We start from the raw sequence: 23469 nt of genomic DNA on the forward strand, positions 1-23469 counted from the left end.
GGAATGGCATGAGATGATTCACAACTGAAGTTGCTAAGACACGTCTCACTATCATTTCCTTTGCAAAACTCTTCCTTAAGCAAATAAACTGAAGGACTCATATTTGAAGCATTTTTCGAACCTTCTCAAGTTACACAAATACAAATCAGCTAAAGTTATATTAAATCAGCATTCAACTACTCACAATGAATAGTAGTATTAATACTACACAATCTTTTCTGTTAATAAAATGCATCATGACGCAGTGGAATCCAAAGTAATTTTATTACAAATTATTATTAGGTTTTATATACACATTATATACATAAAACATGTACAGAACAAGGCACAAAATGTGCACCATTTTATGAAGACAAATAGAGCGGTTCTCTCCATTCTTCTGATTTTAAATAATACTGTGAATTCACATAAAAACCTTCTTCCTGTTGAAATCCACAGACACATACACACGTAAAAGTGGTCACCAGGTAACTTGGGAGAGAATTAATTTATGCCTTGGTACAAGGTGTGCATTAGGTTGATAAATAAGCTTGGTTTTACAGTGCTTTTTTCCTTCATAAATTAAAAACGTACAAAAATATATATAACGAGTATTGCGTTGTTGAGGAAAAGTCAGAGATCCACAAAACAGACATTTTGAGCGCGACAGTAGAAAACATACAAATAGTATCAAAAGAATCTCAAACAATTCAGAACTTCACAACGGTAGAAGAAAATGTCCTGAGCAAGTCCAGTAACCAGTCATCATCACCCATCCGAGCAGCACAAGTTGTGTTCTATCCATCCAAACAAATATGGTGCATTATCCCACCTAATGTGTACCAAAACAAACAAAAGTGCTCAGGCCCTTCACCGCCTTGGGTCCCTAGGTAACAGCGCTTCCTCTCAGTAATGCAGTCTGCAAATAAATAAACAAAAAGGCAAATAAATAAATGAACAGCACAATGAATAAAATTATAAATAAATAATAGATACACATACACACATACCGTTTTCTAGGTTTCACTTCCCAGCCATCACGGCATTTAAGAAATGTAACTTCTTGCCCAGGTGATATCTCAGTCTTTTCAGCACAGAAGGTGAACCTGTGAATCAAATATTGTGACATTAAACAATCAGTTAATGAAAAATGTAAAAAAAAAAAAAAAAAAAATAATGAGTCAATCCACAACCAATAAGTGCCAAAACAGCACTTACTTCTTCTGCGTTTCTCCTGCTTTGACTCTGATCCTTCGAACCTCCAGAACTTTTTTGTTCTGTGAACTTGACCATGACCAGAACGATGACCTGAGGTGTTTCAGCACAGATGACCAAGAATCAGAAGGGCCTTCCCAGCGAAGAGAAATCTTCAGCAGCTCACCAATGTCCTCTTCCGTGAAGACGAGAAATGTGTTTGTGAGGTTTAGACCAACTCCATCAGCACTGTGAAAACAGAGAAGCCGGGTCAGGTCTTCAAAAATTATTTTAATCTTCAAAAGAACCCATACAAATAATGTTTAGCAGTAAACAGGAGAATATACTGGAAATCTCAATCATGAGGTGCTTACATGTCTACACTGACGTCTTCGGTATCATTATGGGATCCGTATAGTTTGACGTAGAAAGTAGGATCTGCATCATCTGCTTTCTTCCTGTCAAAAACATGCATCTTCATCTGATAGTGGTAACCTGGAGAGGATTGGGCAAACAACCACATTTTAGTGACTCCTCATGACAGCATTTGAATCCGAAAACAAAAGAGGCTATAATTACTTACCGCCAAAAGGTGTGTCTGCGCGAGTCTTCAGGTACATTTTGCTGTTTCTCCTTGTGCGCATTTTCTTGGCGTTGTAACCGATGCTGTTGCAGCGGTTCTTCCTGCAGCTTAAGCAAATGCCCTTCTTGAAACGATCAGGGCCCGTACATTGAAAAGCATAGCTCACATGGTCCTTGTTCATGAGGGAGTCCACGAAGAGATGCACTGCCCGCTCATGTTCGCACTTCATGACTTCCACAAAGTCTGTGTGGTGACATGACAGATTTGGTAAAATGTAAGAGCTGGAATTTTGTAAAACAATAAAAAAAAAAGAATAATTAAAGCACTCACTTCCTGCAGCAGCAGTGGACAGCACATCTCCTAAGGAACAGCCTGGTTGTACATCCCCACCATTGGGATAAATATCTATGTGCCCAATAGGTTCCTGGATCCCAATACTGACGCCCAAAGCTCCCCGTGTGTATGTGTGCAGGACGTCGACAAAGTCCGCATCATCTGGAGAAAGCCTCTTGTGGGACTCTGCCCCCTCGAACATGGGGCCAGCTGGGTCTAAACCTATTCAAAAAGAACAGATGTTTGGAGTTGGCCTTCATGTGTGCAAAAAGACGGAGCAGTTTCTTCGTTTCAACAATCAGTGTCCAACATAAATCTAAATCTCACCTGTTATACGTCCAATTCCTTTTACAAAAGTTCCAGCATATCCAGCAACATGAGCACCAAGACTGTATCCAATCATATGCACATCCTCAAGTTGTAGCTGCACTTCTTCCTATCAAAAACAGACAAACATTAGATCATGAGGTCACGTCGTTGCTGTAACATGCTCAGTGCCAGCTGGGCATCCTTGTGTGAATGTGGGGGGCTAATATGCTCAGCTGCTCATTTACACTGCTTGCATCTTTCCCGTATAAAAAGACCTTCAGGGTCTAAGGAACCCAGCTACGATGCATGAATATTTATTGTTCCATGAGAATACCCACAATGCCTTTGGCAAACTCCTGACATCTCAAACAACGGAAAAAACTAATTGTACTTCGCCAGGACATCTGCTGTACTGAGAAAAGATGAATAACACCAACAAAGACCCAATGTCCGAGGCCACAAGCAGAGTTTTCACGGTTGCCAGTTCTCTCAAACACCCACAAAGAGAAACAAACACACCCAGTGGGATGTATTATGTAGACGTACCTGGAGCCAGTCCAAAAGGGTTGCAATGCTCTGCCCAACCTGGTGGGTATGGTTAACGGCATCAGGGTAAAGCTGGTGTGCCAGGCCCAGCCAGTCGACCACCACCACATTTGCCTCCGACTCTCGTCTCTGAACAGCAGCCACCAGCTTGTGCATCCAGCTCTCAAACATCCCACTCATCTGTGAAAGATACCACACCCTTTACCAAACCCAACCAGCAAAGTTCCAGCAATCATATGTGAAACCCTAATATTTGCTTCCCATCTGAGATGTGAAGAAAGAACATTTTGGTTGTTACACTATTTCTGGATAACTCCAAGCATTGCATCAAAGACACAATGTGAGGAACCTTCTGAAGATTCAAAGGCTATGAGTGTTGAATTCTTTAAAAGTCAAACCAAATATTAAAACTAGCCACATGATTATCTGGAATATCTCACCGTCCAGCCGTGGATGATCAGAATGGTCTTGACTGTGGTATTGAAGCCACACTCCTCAATGCTTTCCTTTTTCCCAGGTTGGAGGTAACAGCCGTCGTCATCAAGATCCAAAGACTTTCGCATGTTGTACTTGATTTGGTCATGAAGTAGCACTGGATCCACTGTGAAGCTGTCCTCATCTTGAATAAATAGCAAAACCATGAATACATTTATGCAAATCCCAATCTCTACATAAAATTTTGGTAAGACCAGGTGCTTGGGGCATTTCAAAGCGCTTAACTGTTTTATAAGGTGTTGAGGCTGAGTTTATGCATGGTAAGCCTTGTGACAACATCTTGTTAATGACTAGCTTGAACAATCGAGCTACTGTAGAGAGAGAAAGATGCAGAACACTTTTCTAATGAACCAGTTACAGGAATTACAGGAATGCCAAACAGTCTTAATTTGAGTTTACAAACAGTCTGCACACTTTCAAGTGGAAGAAACCTGAGACTTTTCAACCCAAGTAAGGAAAAACTTGGTAGCATGCAACACCATGAGTTTAACAAATTATAAAAGGAGAAATCAAATAAAAACCATCCTGACAAATGTTAGGTCTTTGTAAAAAAAAAAAAAAAAAAAAAAAAAAAAAAAATATAATAATAATAATAATAATAATAATAATAATAATAATAATAAAAATAAATAAATAAATAAATAAATAAATAGGATTAATGCATACAGTCTTATGTATTTAGAGTTGTGTTGTGTATTTGCTCTATAATAGTTTATTTCAGTTTTGTTTGATTTGGATTACAATGTTTGTGGTTTAATATGTTTCGCTTACATCACGCAGCGGGTGATGGAAAAAATATATATTTGATTACCAATGAAAATAAAAGTGTAAACGGGCATGTTTCAACTGAAAATTTTGTTTCCTAAACTAATTGGGAACAAATATATGTGTGAATAGTATATCAAATTGAGCTAAACACAGAATAACAAACGTTTTAACAAATTCTGTAACAGTAATGCCCGGTATTCCAAACCTTTATTTTTCACAAACGTTACAATAATTATTGCTTATTTTTAAAATTCCCTCAAAAGTCGTTCAAAAGTCAAATAACTTTCACCACAAAGTCACTGCGGTCGACAACGCGGCAGTCCAGATCGGTGATAAAACGTGGACTTCTCTGGGCGGTAACGTTAGTTTAAAAGGCACATCCGAGACAAAGTAGATTATCCGGTTTTTACTTCTGTGAGTCGCTGACACGTCAAGAAAGGGGACATTTTAACTTTCAAGTCATTAATTTTTGGTGTTTTTCTTTGACAGGTTCCTTAACGTAGTCGTAGTGAGAACGTGAGAATGTGAGACGTGATTCTCAGAGTTTGAATGAAATCGGAGTTATTGTTAGCCATTGTTCGTGAAAAGAACGATTGTAAACAGATACGAGTAAAACTATAAATGATTTAGGGATTTTGCACACTAAAGTAACCACTTACTTCATTTAAAAGCATTAAACAGCAATTAGTTAACAAACTAAAGATAATTTCCTTACCTTTCAGTTGCGTGTTCTCGTCGGGAGCAGCGGCTAAGGCACTGAATGAATGGCACAAGATAAAACATAACGAGCAAAGTGCAATTCTTATTGATTTTTCTACCATAATGTTTAGGGATTTAAAATAGTTTCGTTGTTCTTTTGACAAACTGGAGTAACTGAGGAAGTTTTACGTATTAATCCTTCACTAAGAGGTGTCAGGCAAGTGTATGATCCCAATATTGAACCTGTATCAGGTTGCTCATTAGAGTTTTAAATAGTTTTTTTTTTCAGTCATCTGACCATCGGCAGATATCTACGACGAAATTCTTTCTTTCTAATTGGTCAAGCCCCTGGAACTTCTTTCGAGGGCGTGACACATATACGTTTGAATGAGTTGTAGAAGACTGGAACAATTCTCACGCTGCTGTTAACCCTATGCTCCCCGCGCTCGAGCACACTGATGCACGGAGCATCCCAAAGGTTAACGAGCCAGTGACTGGGTTTATACACAAATACACAAACATGGGGCGCTTGTATGTTAAAGATGCGAACACATGGGTCTTTTGGGGTAACTGTTGTTCACATTTTGCAATGTAGGGTAGACGGGGCTCCTTAGGTTTTGTATAAATGGTTGCTTTATTGGTTTTACTTTTTTTTGTTTTTACAAAAAAAAAAAATAATAATAATAATTGTAACAGGAGCTTAAGTCCCCTACAGTTCATTTTGAGAAGATGAAATGTTATCAAATTAAACATTTCAGCATTAACACTGCGTAGTATTTCATCTTTTCAAATAAAACAGTGTTACAATTATGGGAATGGGACACTATGAGGCCAATGTGTATTAAAGGAATTGTCTCTCTGTCTCTCTCTTTTTTCCTCTTGGTCAATAAATGTTCATTATATATATATAATAATATATATATATATATATATATATATATATATATATATATATATATATATATATTATATATATATATATATATATATTATATATTTGGCAAAACTACAAAGTATGTTTTATATAGAGAATTTGAAAAACAAACCTACTTTGAGAAATTCACTGGAGCATAAAGTCTTGTAGAAGTGAAACTGTTCTTATCCAAAATAAAACAGCTTTACACTCAAACAATTGAAACTGATAGGGACCTTTAGACTAAATGTAAACTGCATGGAATTTAGTTTTTAATTGGTACACATGTACCTAGAAAGTCAAATGCAATGATTAAACTGACTGACTGCTGGACAAAACTGCGTGGATAGATTTGTTTTATACATAAACTGAATATGCACATGAGCAATAGGCCTATTTTTGAAATTTCCAAATATACAGTCACTGGGCAATGTGACTTTTCTTTGTTGTTTAGGCTAACATATCAATTTCCTAATCAAGACCAAAAGTTTCTGTGAATAAATATAAAAAGCTAGACCAACAACATCAATTTGTTTGCCAGAAGGCATTGGTCAGAAGTGTCGAGAAGACCAACTGTGTCTTAGAAAAACATAAAATTCGAACAGACTTGGATGTTGGTGAAATCCAAGTGGGTCATATAGAAAAACCTTGGCCCCCTCCTTCCATTTAGTGGATTCTCTTTTAGAAAACGCCCTGATGAAGCCTGTGCATAGAAGACAAGGGCTGCATACTAAATAGAGCTTAACAAATACACATTATTCATCAGCCACCTTCTCTGTCATAGAAGAACATTTGGACATCAAAAACATTGACCTAGTAACTTACTTTTAGTGTATAATCAAATGATCAGGACATGGAATCATTTAGAAAAAAACCCACACGTGTACATACTCTGATATATAGCATTTTCTGCCACAGGTGTCCAGTGGGCTTACTGGTATCTCATACAAGCTTATAGAATGTGTCAGCTGTGAATCTGGCCCATTTGTTTCTGCCCTGGGTTAGGTAAGAATATATTTGGGTTAGTTTTATAGGTCATAGAATGACAACCGTAGCATAGTAGACCATAACAAAACTCATTTGTTCCATTTTTCACTTTTTTTTTTAAAGTCTTGTGTAGTTGGCACTGCTATGTTACTTCTAAAAGTGTCTAATCCTTTTGTTCCAGGATGTTACACTTTGGTAAATGGCCTGGAAAGCGAACACTGTAGGCCTATTGAATTTCAACACATAATACAATCCAGATTTGCATTCCCTGAAGAAAAAACTAGTGCTTACAAGAAAGCAATAGAAAAGAGTTAAAGTTTAGGTAAAATGATACAGGTTTCCAACTGTCATGGAAAACCCTGGCAATCTGGGTGAATTATAAAATAGTGGATTTCCATGTTACGGAAATCAATAAGATTTTAAAAACTCAAAGACGTTTGTTTTTTTATAATTACAAATAAAGTATACAGCATAATTATAAATTAATCTAAGTAAGGCTGAAATGAGCTCCAAAACTAACTTTGAATAACTGCATTAGTTTAAGAACTTCAATAAATTGGGTTAGAATATTATTCAGAGATTATATTTGCATGATCTATTTAGCCTAAGATCTGTGTCGGCTTTTAGGTCAGGTTTTTGTGAAATTTCCTGCTACGTTTATAGACATGTATTCATTAAATAATTTTTTTGTTGGACTTTTATATTTAATAGAGACAATGCGATAAATTGTGTTTTGCAGACGTTTTACGTACGTCTTTTTACCACAAAACCGGAAATAGTTTTTGTTTTGAGTGTGACGCGTCGAGACGCGCGAGCTGTGAGGAGGAGCAGGTGATCAGTTGCTATGGCAGCTTCCACGACATTAACAGTAAATTATACTAGAATACAGACATTAACATCATATTTCCAGCATTGTCGATCAAAAAGATGGATAAATCAGAAAACAGTCAACCGGAGAAGCCCTTTTTGTCAGTCACTGAAAAGGTTGGGACTGAATTTCCCCCCTCCTGGTGCAGATAAACAAAGCTTGCATGCGTTCATATGCAAAACCCGCGTGTTTTTTACCGGAGAAGCATATCATCCGGTTTGTAGAGTCTGTATCTATATAAACATGACATACAGGGCATATCGTCATTGTTTGAGAAAGTCGATTCATTCAGCAAATACATGTTGTGTGTTTGAATATTCCGCCACCATGTGGGTGTTATCGATACTGTAAATGAGATGATTAAGCAGAGATTTAAATGCATTGCAAATCGATTTTTCAGCATTTTCCCATGTGTCTGTCCCAGTGTATTGTTATATGTGTGTTATGTTTGTCATATAGACATGCTGCCACTGTGGTCTCAGGGACAGAACTTGCTCAGCAGATCCATAAAGAAGTCCAGAGTGATATAGCCAAACTAGTGGCCCAAGGCAACAGGAGACCACATCTGAGTGTCATCCTGGTGGGAGATGATCATGCCAGCCACACTTACATGAGAAACAAAGCCCGAGCAGCTTCACTGCTTGGTGAGCAACACACAAAGTCAATATAAACTTCAACGTTTTGATATGGAGGCAATGGTTCACAGCAAGAGGTCCACTAGGGGGCCTCTGCAAACTTCTAGCGAGGCCCCAATAAGTCTTAAAATGAATTAAATGTAGTTAAATTAACATAATCCTAATTATAGTGCTAAAAAATAAATACAATCAACTTTATACTATATAATTAGCTTATTTATTATAATTTGGCAGAAACAGGCTTCCATGCATATCACATTAAATAGGAGAGCCTTAAAATATTGTCTCAGAGAAAGGTTGGCTTTGAATCAAAAATAGAACAACTTATAAAAAGATTTCAAGTTGCCTTTAAAAGCAAAGACAACTGTTTTTCTGCATTAATGCTTACTTTACCATCTTTAGTTTTACATAAAGTCACTGATTTTGCAGTATGATTTGAATCATGTGTTCACTAATCTCTTCTTCAAATGGTACTTGTTTGAGAAGGCATGTCAAGCAGCACAATCTTCAGGCCTTCATCAGTATCTCAGGAAGAGATGCTGGAACTGATAGACAAATTCAACAGAGACAGAAGCATCAGTGGGCTGCTGGTCCAACTCCCTCTTCCAGGTACTGTATTATCCTGCTGGATCAAAATGTGAAACTGCTTATGTAAAAAATGAATTGTGAATAAAAATAGGGTCATTAATTGCTAGGACCTTTACTGTAGTGATACCATCTAAATCTAATGGTGAAAGTACTGTAGTTTTCTATTTCCTTAGCTATAGTAAAACCACAGCTGGCTGAATGTATCTGGATCAGGTTAACAATAGTGAATTCATGTTTTGAATGCATCTCTCTCTGTCAGAGCACTTCAGCGAGAGAGCCATATGCAATGCTGTCGCCCCAGAAAAAGACGTTGATGGATTCCACATAGTAAACATTGGAAAACTCTGCTTGGACCAGAGGTGCATGGTGCCAGCCACAGCAGCGGCAGTGTGGGAAATCATCAGAAGAACGGGTTTGTGACAGCTTTCAGAGAACTGAGATTAAAATCTTCTTTGAGTTCATCTCCCCAGCAGAGATGTGATTGGGTTGTCTATGATTACATTAGTTACATTAGTTATATTACTTACACATTTGAAAACTTTGCTTTGCAATCATATCGTTTTTGGGCATTGGTGAATTTGAGTTATAAATGTTTAATCAAATGATGTACTGTCAGTCAAAAGTTTGGGATACCTAACATTTTTTTATGTTTATGAAAGAAGTCTCTTATGCTCACCAAGGCTGCATTTTCTTACAGTCATGGGCAAAAATATGGGCACCCTTGGTAAATATGATCAAAGGAGGCTGTGAAAATTAATCTGCATTGTTAATCCTTTTGATCTTTTATTTGAAAAATTCACAAAAATCTAACTTTTCATTGGATAATAAGAATTTAAAATGGGGGGAAACATCATTATGAAATAAATGTTTTTCTCAAATACACGTTAGACACAGTTATTGGCACCCCTACAAATTCTTATGAATAAAACATCTCTGAAGTATATTCCCATTCATATTCACAATTTTGAGCACTCCAGGGTGATTATGAACATGAAATTATACATCCAAGGCTTCCAGTTTCACAGAAATATAAATAGGAGGGCAAACAAAGCCCAAATGCCCTTAATCATCCATCACAATGAGAAAAAAAAAAAGAATATATTTCTGATGTGCAGCAAAAGATAATTGAGCTTCACAAATTAGTGAACAGGCTTTAAGAAAAGAGCTAGAGCAGTGAAAATTCCCATTTCCACCATCAGGGCAACAATTAAGAATTACCAATCAACATAAAATGTTACGAAACTGCCTGGAAGAGGACGTGTGTCTATATCACCCTAATGCATGCTGAGGAGGAGAGTTTGAGTGGCCAAAGACTCTCCAAGGACCACAGCTGGAGAATTGCAGAAAATAGTTGAGTCTCGGGGTCAGAAAACCTTAAAAAAAAATTGTCAAACAGCTCCTACATCACCACATGTTGTTTAGGAGGGTTTCAAGAAAAATTCTCCTAGCTCATCCAAAAATAAACTCCAGCATATTCAGTTATCAGACACGACTGGAACTTCAAACGGACTGGCTTCGCTTTTTAGCAGCAAACACTCAAGATGGGTTTGGTGAAAACAGGGATAAAAAGTGCCCCATGTGTACAATGAAATATACTGCTGTATTTTTGATGTTGTGGGCCTATATTTCTGCTTTAATAACTATACTTCCCCCCATTTTAAATTCTTATTATCCAATTAAAGGATAATTACAGATTAAAAAATCAAAAAGTGACTGACTCTGTTAGATATCTTATAATGGACCATGTTTGGATCATCCAACCATAATCCAAACACAAACCTCAAAAACAACACAGAAATGGTCACTGGGCACAAAACCAAACTTGTGCTATGGCCATTCCAGTCCTCTGACCTGAACCCTATAGAAAATGAGTGTGGTGAACTGAAGAGAAGAAGCACCAACATGGAGCTAGGAATCTAAAGGGTCTGAAGTGATTCTGGATGAAGGAATGGTCTCTGATCTCTTGACATGTGATCTCTAACCTCATCAGGCATTATAGAAGAAAATTTAGAGCTGTTAAACTGGCAAATGGAGGTTTAAAAAAGAATTCAATAAAAGGGTGCCGTTAATTGTAGTCAGTGTGTATTAGAGGAAAACATTTATTTCATAATGATATTTCCCCACATTTTAAATTCTTATTATCCAATGAAAGGTTAGATTTTTGTGAATTTTTCAAATAAAAGATCAAAGGATTAACAATGCAGATTAATTTTCACAGCCTCATTTGATAATAACCAACAACGACCACAATATTTCCCACCACTACATAATAAAAAAAAATACAAACATTAATTTCTTTCTATTTTAATATATTTTAAAATGTGATTTATTTCTAATATGATAAAGTAGAATTTTCAGCAGCCATTACTCTAGTTTCACTTGATCCTATTGTAATATGCTGCTACTTATTATTGGTGATCAGTTATTAATAATGATTGTTATTATTATCAGTATTTTGGTGGTTAATATTTTTGTTGAAACTCTAATGCAGCATTCTTTGATGAAAAGAAAGCTCAAAAGAACAGCTTATTTATTTATTTTTTTACATCTTTTCTAACATAGCCTTTATACTTACTCTTACCTATCACTTACCAAACAAATGAATCCAACAAAAAAAATTATTTTTTTGTTTGTTTGTTTGTTTTAAAAAAAAAATGGTAGTTGAATGATAGTGTATCACCATTTCCACAAAAATATTAAGCAGCAAAAACTATTTTAACATTGATACTAATAAGAACCGTTTCTTGAGTACCAAAGAACATATTAGAATGATTAGACTGAATAAATGGATACTGAAACCTTAGCTCTACCATCACAGGAAAAACATTTTTTCTAAATATATTTGAATAGAAAACAGTTATTTTAAATTGTTATAATATTCCTCAATCTCACTGTGTTTTTTAACTGCAGCCTTGGTGAAAATAAGAGACCTCCTTTAAAAAGACTGAAAAACTTAATTATTCCAAACTTTTGCCCACTAGTGAATGTCCCTTTTTTTCAGGCATTGAAACTGTTGGAAAAAATGTGCTTGTCGTTGGGCACTCCAAGAATGTAGGAATGCCTATCGCAATGCTCCTGCATTCGGATAGAAACCATGAACGACCAGGAGGTGAGATTTGTGTCATTACCTTATTATTATTATTATTTTTTTTGAAATCCTATAATATATAAATAGATGTGCTTGTAGTTGGAGTTTTGAAGTCCCAAGCAGCATCCCACAATTCACATTGCACTATACTCAGTTTTAACCCTTTTTTATTTAATTTTCTTGTTAAAATATTCATGAACATTTACATTTAAGAAAATACTTACAAACACTTACATTTCCCAAAAACCTAGACAAGGAAACTGTGCCAAAAAGCCGAATGCAATGCATTTTTTTAAAATGTTGTTTTTATCAACAGTGTTTAGTTTGAAAATACTTTACTTGAAAGTACTAAGTAGTAACAGCAAACTGATCATTCTGTGAAAAGTAAAACTTTGTTTTTATTTAGCTGTTGCAATAACATTTTCAGAATTTCAATCAATAATCTATGGCCCAGTCACCTCGCTTTTTGAAGGGGAGTGAGATCATTGCGTATTACAAATTCACAGAATGAACTCTGGATGTTGCCGCTGATGACGCAAGCTGTCACATCATTACTATCAAGAATGAACATTTTACCAATAACCTGTAATAGAGAAAACAACATTCACCATCCTTAACCATGTAGTCAATGTTATATTTCAGATATAAAATAGGCGGTAGTATATTATTTGTTTAAAATCCATTTATACTGCAGGTGAAAACAGAATACAAATAAAGACATGCAAAGTAAACATGTTGTTTTCAAAAATCCTTATTTCTTTGCATTGAATTAAACAGTGATTAAAATATAAGCCAAATAGTTTTGTGTAGTTTTGAAAAATGTTTGATAGTGTATCATAACTTTTGATTGACATGCCTCTAGAAACAAGATCAGTTATAATTGTTAGAGGATTAATTTATATAGATATCAGTGATTAGGTTTGTGCAAGATTTTGATGATTTCAACAGCGAGTGCAAGTGAGTTGTGAAATTTGATTGTAGGTTTGTGCTCTAACATGTATGACATTTTTTCACAATGAGTGAAACAGCCCTGAATCAGTTCTGCTTCCATTTTTTTGTGACTCATAGCCTTATAGTATAAAATGTGAACCTGTTATTACCTGAAGAAACCAAAACTTCAAGGTTTTGGCAAAATCTCTTAAATATATCTAATGTTGAGGTTCTGTGACAGGATGAGTATTGCATTATAATGAATCATTCCCATCATTTTGCTACACCCGTGGACTTACAGTAGCTATGTTAATTCAACAGCATGTAACCTGTGATTAGCCAAATTTGATAGCTTTTAGTTTATGTGGGGATGTACAGTTACACATTCTGGGAATTTCTGCTTATGAATGTAATTATCATGCTGATGAGCGGAAACCACCAACCATTAACATTTTTTGTAAAAGATTGTTCAAAGAATGAACAAATGATGGGAGTTGGCACTTAAAAAATGGCATGAATTTACTGGTGCCTGCACACAATTAAAAACTATGAAATGTTTAAATGTTTTAACATTGTTTTTCTGTGCATGGCAATCATATTTTAAATCTGAAACTATGTTTAACTAACTAAAAACATATTTTATTAGATTTAACAATGAAATTAACGAATGAACAAAGTACTAAATAAATACTCCTGATGAGTATTTTGTCTTTCAGGTGATGCCACGGTTGTGATGGCTCATAGATGCACTCCTCTACCACGACTGAAGGAACTTGCCAGTCTGGCTGACATAGTGATTGCGGCTGCAGGTCAGCTCTTTCTGTCCTGGTCAGGTGTTCTGTAACATTATTACATGGCTGTCTAGAATACTCAATTCTGATTGGTCAATAGCTGCATTCTGTGGTCAAGTATCATTGTGTAATGACTGCTAAACTGTATAATTTATGAATTTATTACGTCCATGTATTTACTTTTTTTTTTTTTTTTGAACATTATCTGTATTTTATTCGAACTTGTGTTCTGTTATTCTAACATTTTAGTCTACAGTGTATATAAATATTAATTTAATAAGATAGAGAATGTGTCTTTGTGAACGGTTGGTTTTAATCTGTAACAACAGGTGTACCTCACTTAATAACGGCAGATATATTAAAAGAGGGAGCTGCAGTTATTGATGTCGGCATCAACCGCATGCAGGACCCTGTCACTGGTAAACTTCGTCTTGTTGGAGATGTGGATTTTGAAGGTAAATGACACATCACTGCTTTAGTGTTCTTATGATACTCGTTTCAGAATCTTTTAGTTTAGAGTTACTTCAGTATTATTTTAATACTCTTTAATACTAATTTAGTATTAAACTAATACTAATACTAATTTAGAACTAAATACTATTTAATACTATTTATAAATATTTTGAATTAGCTTGTATTTTTATATTTTCAGTTTTCAAAATTTTTTTGTTGTGTTCTTTTGTCATATTTTTTATTTATTTATTTTGATTTAGTAACTAAGTAGTTCAACTTCCGCAATTCAAAAAATTTTTTCGAAGTTTTTTAAGTTTTTTTTTTTTCATGTAATATTTATATTTTAATTCAGCATTATTAAAACAAAAAGGTTTTAGTAAACAATAACAACACCAATATGGTTAATCTGAATATGGAAATTATTTACTCAACCTCATATCATTCCAAATCCATATGACCGTCACAAAAGGTAATGAGCTTCAAGCTTCAAAAAGGATGCAAAATCAGCATAAAAGTACTAAAATCATCAATAAGAGTGGTTCATACAGTGTGTGTTGTGTTTTACAAGTCTACTTTGTGTGAAGCTATTATTCACCAACAATTTGTTCCTCAACTGAGCTTTTAAGTCAGTGAGTTTAACTTGAAAACTGAATCAATGCAATTCTTAAAATAATCATTTGGTTTGGTTTTGATCTGATTTATTTAAAAGATCCGATATGAACAAAGTTTTCAGTGAATAATGATTTATAATTCAGTCTGACTTGAGAAGGAAGATAAACAGTATGGGTTTGGATTGGAATGACAGAATTGCATTCATTTTTGAGTGATCTGTTCTAATAATTCTGCATGTGCGTCAGTCAGTGTATCTGATATCGTGTCTCAATCACTCTAGGGCTCTGTTTGGCTCACTGTGTGTTGGTTGGTTGGCTGGAAGTCACTTAGCAACACAATTTATAGTTTGATTTATTTTCTCCTGGAAGTATAAAAGAAATACTTGGCTTGGGCAGAGCTATTAGTGTTATTTAAGACATGCTTTGTTTTTGTCTCCCTAATCAGCTGTGAAGGAGAAGGCTGGATTCATCTCTCCTGTGCCTGGAGGAGTCGGCCCAATGGCCGTCGCCATGGTAATGAAAAACACAGTCACTGCTGCCAAAAATGCTCCAACATACTGAACAAACACAAAACCTGCCATTATGGGTGGACAAGATACAAGCACTTCATCCTGGATACTTCAATTTGCACTATTAGTCTGTTACTTGATTATAAACGCAAGCCCCTGCAAGCTTCCTCTACAACATCCTTCCCTGCCCGTCGGCAAGCTGTAACAGGCTGTTCTAACTGGCACGGCAGCCATGCATGTCTATGACGGTAACTGCACCCTAATTATTTTCTTAAAAATTAGAGAGATGCCTCCTCACTGATTTTAAGTAGCTACTTGCTACAGTGCTACAGTATTATTATTTTGTCGGAGCTGAGAAAATAAGGTGCAAGTGTAACATTACCTCCCTGAAAATGCATGAGTGAAGCCGGAAGTCTTAGTTGCATCATCCTCAAAGAGAGTTTCGGTACGACTTGACTGGCTGCTCAACAGGTGGCCTCATGGCATGGTAATAGATGGTTCTCAGATATCTGACAGATGAATCTGTTGACGCTGAGACAAATGGGACGTTAATACATTTTCTCAGGAATTCTTTTAAAAGTGTAGTTTAAAAAAAAAAAAAAAAAAAAAAAATACAAGGATGCTGCTGTATTTAATATTTATTTATTCAGCTACCTATTTAAGGTATTATTTATGCATTGTTTATAATACATAAATGTGTTTTTGTTTAAAAAAAATCCTAGTTTTGGTATAAATAACTTGTATGTATGATTTTTAGCCCCATGAAGTATTTAATATAATTTTTCTGCTTTATTTATTAGTGTGATTTATAGCACATTCTTGAAATTTTTTTGGCATCTTGGGTCCTTTAAAAAATATAACAAATATTTTATAAAATATAAAAGTTTTATGCTATAAAAAAACGGATTAAAAATAAAAAATTATATATATATATATATATATATATATAAATGACTTGAAAGTCAAGTCACAGTATTTTGTGCTACTTGCATGCTTCTGAAATATATCTTTGTATGAGGAACAGACCGGAATTTTAAGTCACAATTCAATGAAAATCATCCCTTCCTGTGTGAAACTCAAGAATAGCAAGCAAAAACCATGACGTTTGGCGCCATTGACATCAAACGTGGCGTGACATGTCTTGGCATGGAAGTACATGCAAATCTGAATGAGATTTGAGAGATATGGCAGGAGTCGAAAGGACTATTTTTACTGTGCTTTTTGTCATTTTTGGTCACCACTCGCTTTTATTGTATGAAAGAGTATAGCTCAGATCTTTTCTAACATCTTTTGCGTTACATGAGAGGGAATAAATGATGACAGAACCTTCATTTTCGGTAAACTATGCCTTTTAAGGCTCTTGTGTTGCTAAAGATTTCACTTCTGAAAGCACTATACGTATTTCAGTCTGTGACTCTTTAAAAAGGGATTTGATTTTTACTGCTCTTAAATATTGGTGGTTTACAAGAAGCTGTGTATGAAAGAGTCTTCATTAATGAACCTGCTCATGGAAGATCTAAAGGCACAGTTTACTCAAAAACCAACATTGTCATCATTCACTCGCGCCCTCATGTCGTTTCAAACCTGTATGACTTCCTCTTGTGAAACATAAAACAAGACATTTTGAGAAATACAATGCAAGTCAATAACCAAAAATTTTATGTCACCAAAATCCTTAAAAATATCTTCTTTTGTGTTCCACAGAGGAAAGTAAGTTTGGAACGATATGAGGGTGAGTGAATGATGACAGATTTCTCATTTTTGCCTTGTGTATACCGTGCGATGGATAATGTACCAAATGGCATTGATCCAATATCAAAGCCCCATCTGATTACAGATAAAAAAAAAAAAAACGAAATTGAAAAGTTGGGAAATCAGTTAGATCATTGACCGTGCCAAAAAATTAAGATTATTGCTTATCATGTGATATACTTAACATATCCATTTTGCTATTGAGATAAGTGTTCTAAATGGATCTTTCAAAATCTTTAAAATATTTCATTTCTAAATGATGTCTTCCCACATAAACGCTTAAAAATATGAAGTAGCTGATTCTCATTTTTTTGGCAATTATAATATATCTATACTGTGTCCAGCAGCTAATTATGTGACAGGAGTGTAATGGGACATGAGTGTGAGTAAAACACATTTAACAATTAAAATAATACTTTGACTGTATCTGTAATTAGACTTTCATTTAATACCACTTGTGCCAATAACTTTGTCAGAAGCCTGTTTTTGCTGCTCGAGGGAAATACTTTGGACACTGAAAAAAAAATAAAAAAAATGTGGGGGCAAAAACATGCTTGTGCATGCTGCTTGCCTGTGTGGACCAGGAAGTATTGTACAGGTATGGGTAAAAGACTCTGGAATCACTGCAGTTCCTGTCACTAGCTAAAATGATTGGCTACCATTAGTGACGCAGAAAAGGATATAGAAGGATGGTATAAATTGTGGGGAAAAACCACTTTCATTTGGAGAGCAGCCGATGCTTGAGGAAAACCGGACAAACCCAGAATCTCCAGTCAAACTGAACCTGTATTTGGGCCACAGCATGACACAACAAGTGGATAGAAGTTGTTTGCACTATCAGGGTGAGTCTTAATACTTTTCATAACACAAAATAGATAATATAAAGAGCTTAAAACAAAATGACTGTCTAATACTTTAAAGACGAAGTATAGTTACTAAAATGTAATCTTAAAACTCTATCAGTACTTGGATTGATGCTAGTGTTAGCCGTCTTCTCTGGACTTGGAGACACTAAAGAGAAGTCAGAGGATGTGATCCTATACAACACAACACACAGTAACGGTGAGTACTTCGATATTATGTATAATTATTTCAAAACTGCAACTTTTTATGTTTATTTTTTTTTTTTTTTAAATGTCTCTTACCAGGCTGCATTTATTTGATCAAAAAACACAGTAAAACAGTTAAAAGAACTGTTTTCTATTTTTATCTCTCTCTCTCTCTCTCTGTATATATACTCTATTTATAGTTTGTGACATGTAGATGCTAAGTTACTTATAGTAAGTATGCTCTGTTAAGAATGCTAAGAATGCAGGTTCTTTGGCATGTGGACACAAGTCTGAATGCCTATCCATTAAAATCACAATCCTTCATGCTTAACTGTCTGGGTGTGTGTGTGGGTGTCTTATCAGCAGGAAGTAGAGAGGAACCGCGAGTTTTGGCTATTCAAAGGCCCTGTGGTCCAGAACATGAGGGATTCTGTTCCAAGGGTACGTGTTCCTACTCCTCCGACCTGGACACCCCCATCTGCAGGTGAGAGCAGCCACCAAAAACAACTCAATACATTAAAGATCCCATCAATCAGTTGACACTGATCAGGTCTTGATTATCTAGTTCATGTTTGTTTGATTAGCAAACTAGCAAGTTGCAAAGCTTGGGTTGTGGCTGTGATGTGAATAAAGCCTTGTGGATATTTACAAAATGGGATGATCTCTTAGATATGTCACACCCAAATTTCCTGTTTCACAAGGGAATCAACATATGGAAAAATAACTAGTCAACAGGCCATTTCATAGGGTCTTTAAACGATGGCTTCCAAGACCTTCCTAACAAATATGATTTCTACTGTCTTTAGGTGTGACAAAATGTTCAGCGGTATGCGCTGTGAACATGCTATTTTGGACACCCATCAATTGTCCAGTCCTGAAGAAGTCATTGGAATTAGCTGTGGTGTAGTTTTAATACTGGGAAGCATCATCGGACTGATGTACTGCTGTTTAAAGAAAAGGTAAAATCCTGAATACAGCGTTTAGGCTTTTATTATTCAAGTAGCAACTGCTTTGTTTATTGATCATTTTTTCTTTCTTTATTTTAAATTGTCATTTAATTACTTAAACTTTAAATGTAATATTATCAGGCAACTTTTGTAAATCAATGACAATGGGAGCATTCATTGAATGTTTAAATATTTTCTGGTTTATACTTCACAGGTGTCAGAAGTCATCACCACCCTACAAGAACTATGGCTCTGAAAACTCTGTTTAATTTATTTGGCCAGATATAATTCATGCTCTTAAATAAAGTGCTTTTAGGCCTAAGACAAGAAGGAGGACAAAATATCAAGACTGATTCTACCAGCAAGACAGGCCAGACTTTGGAGTAGAGACACTACACCCTCTAGAGAACGGAGCGAGAATTGCAAAGAAACACTTTGTGATCTCCATATTCCACAAAGGACACATTAATCCAGTGGTTTTCAATCCAGTTTCTCGGGACCCACTGCTCTGCACATTTTGCATGTCTCCCTTATCTGACACACTAATTTGAGTTCATGGAGCTCTTTCCTAATGAGCTGATGATCTGAATCAGGTGAGTAAATTAGGGAGAAATGCAAAATATGCTGAGCTTTGGGTCCCCACGAACAAGTTTGAAAACCACTGCATTAATCAATGTAATTTATTACAATAGCAGTCACAATGGGAAAATGCAGGTTGTTTAACATAATTATTTTATATTAATTACAAGTTATAATATAACTTGGGCACTGTAATGTAAAAATAATTCACTAACATTTAAAAACTGCATGTAGAACTGTCAATCAGATTCTTGTTTATCCATAAGCAAATGTCCTGTGCTGCCTCCGTTATGAATGTATTATGTAAGTGCACATAGCTATTTATTGCACAGCTATAAACATGATGATACTAAATGTAAAACCTAAACCGTGCGAATGTACTTGTATCAGATATTTATTTATTGACACATTTGTATAAATTATGATCTTTATGATCTCAGCTCAAGCATTATTAAACTCAGTAACTGTAAATGTATTGTGTGGTTTCATGTTTCTCAAATTGCTTGAAAAATGAAAAGCAGATCCTGTTATTTTAATAAACAATTTCAATACGTAGAATAAATGTTTCTGTATTCTGAAAACAATACAATACAATTTTAAACAGGTGTTTTTCATTTATGAATTTAATAGAGAAAGGATAAAGATGTTGGTACACTAAACAGTGTTCAGACAGAAACCACAATGTAATTTCTGTTTTCATAAAACAGTGTGTACACATAAAAGGTTTAATTTGGTACAAACAGATGTTTTATTGTAAATTGTTCAATCTGGATCACTAATAGAAAACAGGAAAAAAGTACTGAATATTAGAGTTATAGTCAAGCATTTAGAAAGACAGAAATCAAACTTTTTCAGTATGAAGTTGTGCCTGTGGCACTGGACCCAGCATTACAAAGATGTACTGACAGGAAATGAAGGCGCCTGTCTGTCCTGCTAAGCATTTAGAAAAGTTAGTGATGCTCCAGAGCTGTGTGAGGAATTTGACCCAGCATCTGTAAAACATAAGAATGTTACATTGAAAGTTCAGGCAATATGCTGAAGAAATCAAGATACAGTGCAGCACTGTACTTACGCCTCCCTCTTCTCATAAGGGTGTTAGTAAGAGTCGTTCTGTTGGAAGAACTCCAGAGCTTGAAGTCTATGATAAGAAAGATGCCATTGTGTTTATAAAAATTGTTTTGCATGAAAAGTTGTTCTTTATTTGATAAAATGTGAAATGTATAAATCCTTTGAGGAATATTCCAGGTTTAGTACAAGTTAAGCTTAAACAACAGCATTTGTGGCACAATATTGATGGATTATTGGGGAAAAAAATACAATAATTCAGTTGTTGATTGGATAGAGGCAGATCTGAATGTGAGTTTGTGGTCGATTGTAAGAAAGGAGTTCATGCAAACTAAATGATATCTTTATAAAAGCATTTGCATTAATTCTTTTGTGAAATGTTTGTATTACATGAGCTGTGAATTTTTTTAATGCATTTTTGCTCATTTTAGGGTTTACAGCATTATCAGGTCATGACAATGAAGCTGTAATTCCATACTAAATACAGTGGGGGTTTTTTAACACCATTTAAAGGGATAGTTCACCCAAAAATGAAAATTCTGTTATTAAACCCTCATATTGTTCCAAACCTTTCGTTCATCCTCAGAACACGAATGAAGATATGTCTATATAAATGCATCATTCATTCATTCATACAACGTTAAAGACCAAAAAAGTTAGTAAGAAAATCGTTAAAGTAGTCCATGTGACATCAGTGGTACAATCTTAATTTTATGAAGCTATGAGAATATTTTTGTGCACAAAGAAAACAAAAATAATTTCTTTATTCAACAAATGTTTCTGTTCATGTTCACGAGAGTGTGGTGCTGCTGACACAGGAGCCAGCAATCTGAACGTCCATATTTCTTAGTTAATCGTCTGTATATTCTGGCTCAAATAAGTAAGGTAGGGCAAAAAAAAAATGCAAGTCATCCTCTCTTGTTGAAATCTTCAGACATGTTTACGAAGACTGTTTTATGTACAGCGTTTGCTTGTAAACATGGTGTAGCACATCCGGGTTCTACATCAAAACGCCGGCTCCTGCATTAGGACTGAAAGGGAACAGAAGAATTTGTTGAATAAAGTCTTTATTTTTGTTTTCTTTGCACACAAAATGTATTCTTATAGCTTTATAAAATTAAGGTTGAACCACTGATGTCACATGGACTATTTTAACAGCGTCCTTACTGCATTTCTGTGTCTTGAACGTGGTGGTTGTGTTGCTGTCTATGGAGGGTCAGAAAGCTCTCAGATTTCATCTAAAATACCTTTATTTGTATTCCGAAGATGAACGAAGGTCTTTCAGGTTTTGAACAACATAAGGGTGAGCAATTAATGACAAAATTTCATTTATGAGTGAACTAACCCTTTAACATTCATTCATTTGTAAAATCCAGGAATTTCAATAGGAATCCATGCTTTTGGAAATTGGGGGGAAAAGACTTCCCCACGCAGATTTTTGCATGTTTTAGGATAGCCGCTAATTTGCTATGTTAACCAAAAGAAAGCAGATTGGTTTGAAAGTGACTTCTGTGTGACTTCAACACTCTACAACAAATAATGTTGATCAAGCTTAACCCAAAATATTCCTTTAAAGTGATAGTTCACCTCAAACATGAAAACTGTCATCATTTATTTACATACCGAACATGTGATGTAGAGTTTCTAGATACTTCCTTCCAGATAATCATTTTGATGATAAGGCATACAACCAAGCTTGCTATTGAAACATCAAAACCAAGGTACGTAATGACAGACAAAACAAGATTGTCAGGATCAGGAAAAAAAGGACACAAAAAAAAAAAAAAAAGAAGTTTTTAGATTACAGTCACATGTGACACTGCCGTATGACCTCACATCCTGTTGAGTCCCATCCTCCAGAGCTATTAAAAAGGTTGAACTCCCAGAAAACACATTGGGGGTTCCCTAGGTTTACTGAATTATTATTTAGAGTTACTGACCTTTGGAGTTTTTCAAAGTTAAGCTGTATGTTGTTGATAGATATACCTGTATTCACTACAATAATCTACAGTTGTATTTTGGTTACCGTTATGATTTCTTGCAGGCCTAGGGAGGAGAAGGCCACTGCTGTGATTGTAATGTTTTTATGACTAGATGCAATATCCGGGATGATTATTTCAGCTGTTGAGTTGAGCTTTAATACATCCTTGAAGTCTTCAGATGTGGTTACTTTTTTGAACAGGAATGAGTTGTTTGACTGGTTATGTTGAAATTGGTGTCTGATGTCGATTTTATAACAATTTCAGTGACATTGAAGAATTAAGAGCTGTTTCTTTCCTTTGCCATTTGAATTTAGCTGTTTCCATACAGGTTTCACGGTCTCTGATGAAATGACATCCACTATACTGAGGAAATTCTGTAAGATAAATGATGGGAGATGTTAAATGGCATCACTTTGCAGTTTCTCGACTTGAAGGGCAACAACTGAAAAAAAGAAGAATACATAGAGCCTTTAAAAACTCATGTCAACTAGTGTGTGGTCAGCATTATACTATGGCAATTCAATCTAGTTGTAGATGTAATTTAAACTTTAACTTACCTCTATGACACCTTCATCCAGCATAACAGTTTGAGTGACATTTGCAATATTGTTAAGTGTTTCCACCATTGCTGAAACTGTAATTTCAGATTGAACTATTGCTCCTTTATTGCCTTTGGTGGCATTGTTCACTTTATCCACAAAATCTGTTAACGTTTCAGCATCTAAACCTCTTTTTTACAGTCTATGATCTAAACCCTGAAAAATTAAACAAAGATAAGCAACAAAGGGTTTGCTGTTTGTATCATGTCTTTGACAA

At 35.3% G+C, this 23469-nt stretch overlaps 3 protein-coding genes across 9 annotated transcripts; 2 read left to right on the forward strand and 1 right to left on the reverse strand.

Moving 5' to 3' along the window:
* Positions 1-245: 245 nt before the first annotated feature.
* LOC109086639 (endothelial lipase-like) lies at positions 246-5201 on the reverse strand. Its single transcript, XM_042729952.1, has 10 exons — positions 4923-5201; positions 3385-3563; positions 2945-3124; positions 2417-2525; positions 2087-2311; positions 1757-1999; positions 1548-1668; positions 1198-1422; positions 990-1085; positions 246-898 (listed from the first exon to the last, which is right to left on the reverse strand). Exons 1-10 carry the CDS (start codon positions 5026-5028, stop codon positions 886-888), a joined length of 1497 nt encoding a protein of 498 aa, XP_042585886.1. The 5' UTR covers positions 5029-5201; the 3' UTR covers positions 246-885.
* A 2360-nt stretch (positions 5202-7561) lies between these two features.
* LOC109075210 (probable bifunctional methylenetetrahydrofolate dehydrogenase/cyclohydrolase 2) lies at positions 7562-16112 on the forward strand. 6 transcript variants are annotated; one of them, XM_042729955.1, is made up of 8 exons: positions 7562-7790; positions 8134-8318; positions 8796-8918; positions 9157-9309; positions 11899-12006; positions 13632-13724; positions 14060-14161; positions 15216-16112. In XM_042729955.1, exons 1-8 carry the CDS (start codon positions 7651-7653, stop codon positions 15329-15331), a joined length of 1020 nt encoding a protein of 339 aa, XP_042585889.1. In that variant the 5' UTR covers positions 7562-7650; the 3' UTR covers positions 15332-16112. The 6 variants fall into 6 exon arrangements, with proteins under 6 accessions (XP_042585889.1, XP_042585893.1, XP_042585888.1 ...); XM_042729954.1 differs by having other exon boundaries at positions 7569-7790; positions 14036-14161; positions 15216-16110; XM_042729956.1 differs by having other exon boundaries at positions 7604-7790; positions 8099-8318; positions 14036-14161.
* Positions 16113-16343: 231 nt separating this feature from the next.
* On the forward strand, positions 16344-20077 carry LOC109075216 (epigen-like). Of its 2 annotated transcripts, none has more exons than XM_019091144.2 (5): positions 16344-17873; positions 17995-18093; positions 18444-18564; positions 18887-19039; positions 19242-20077. In XM_019091144.2, exons 1-5 carry the CDS (start codon positions 17768-17770, stop codon positions 19294-19296), a joined length of 534 nt encoding a protein of 177 aa, XP_018946689.1. In that variant the 5' UTR covers positions 16344-17767; the 3' UTR covers positions 19297-20077. The 2 variants fall into 2 exon arrangements, with proteins under 2 accessions (XP_018946689.1, XP_018946691.1); XM_019091146.2 differs by having other exon boundaries at positions 16359-17873; positions 18447-18564.
* Positions 20078-23469: the final 3392 nt, after the last annotated feature.

The sequence above is a fragment of the Cyprinus carpio genome, chromosome B8 (assembly GCF_018340385.1).
Source record: "Cyprinus carpio isolate SPL01 chromosome B8, ASM1834038v1, whole genome shotgun sequence".
In the NCBI taxonomy this organism is placed as follows: domain Eukaryota; kingdom Metazoa; phylum Chordata; class Actinopteri; order Cypriniformes; family Cyprinidae; genus Cyprinus; species Cyprinus carpio.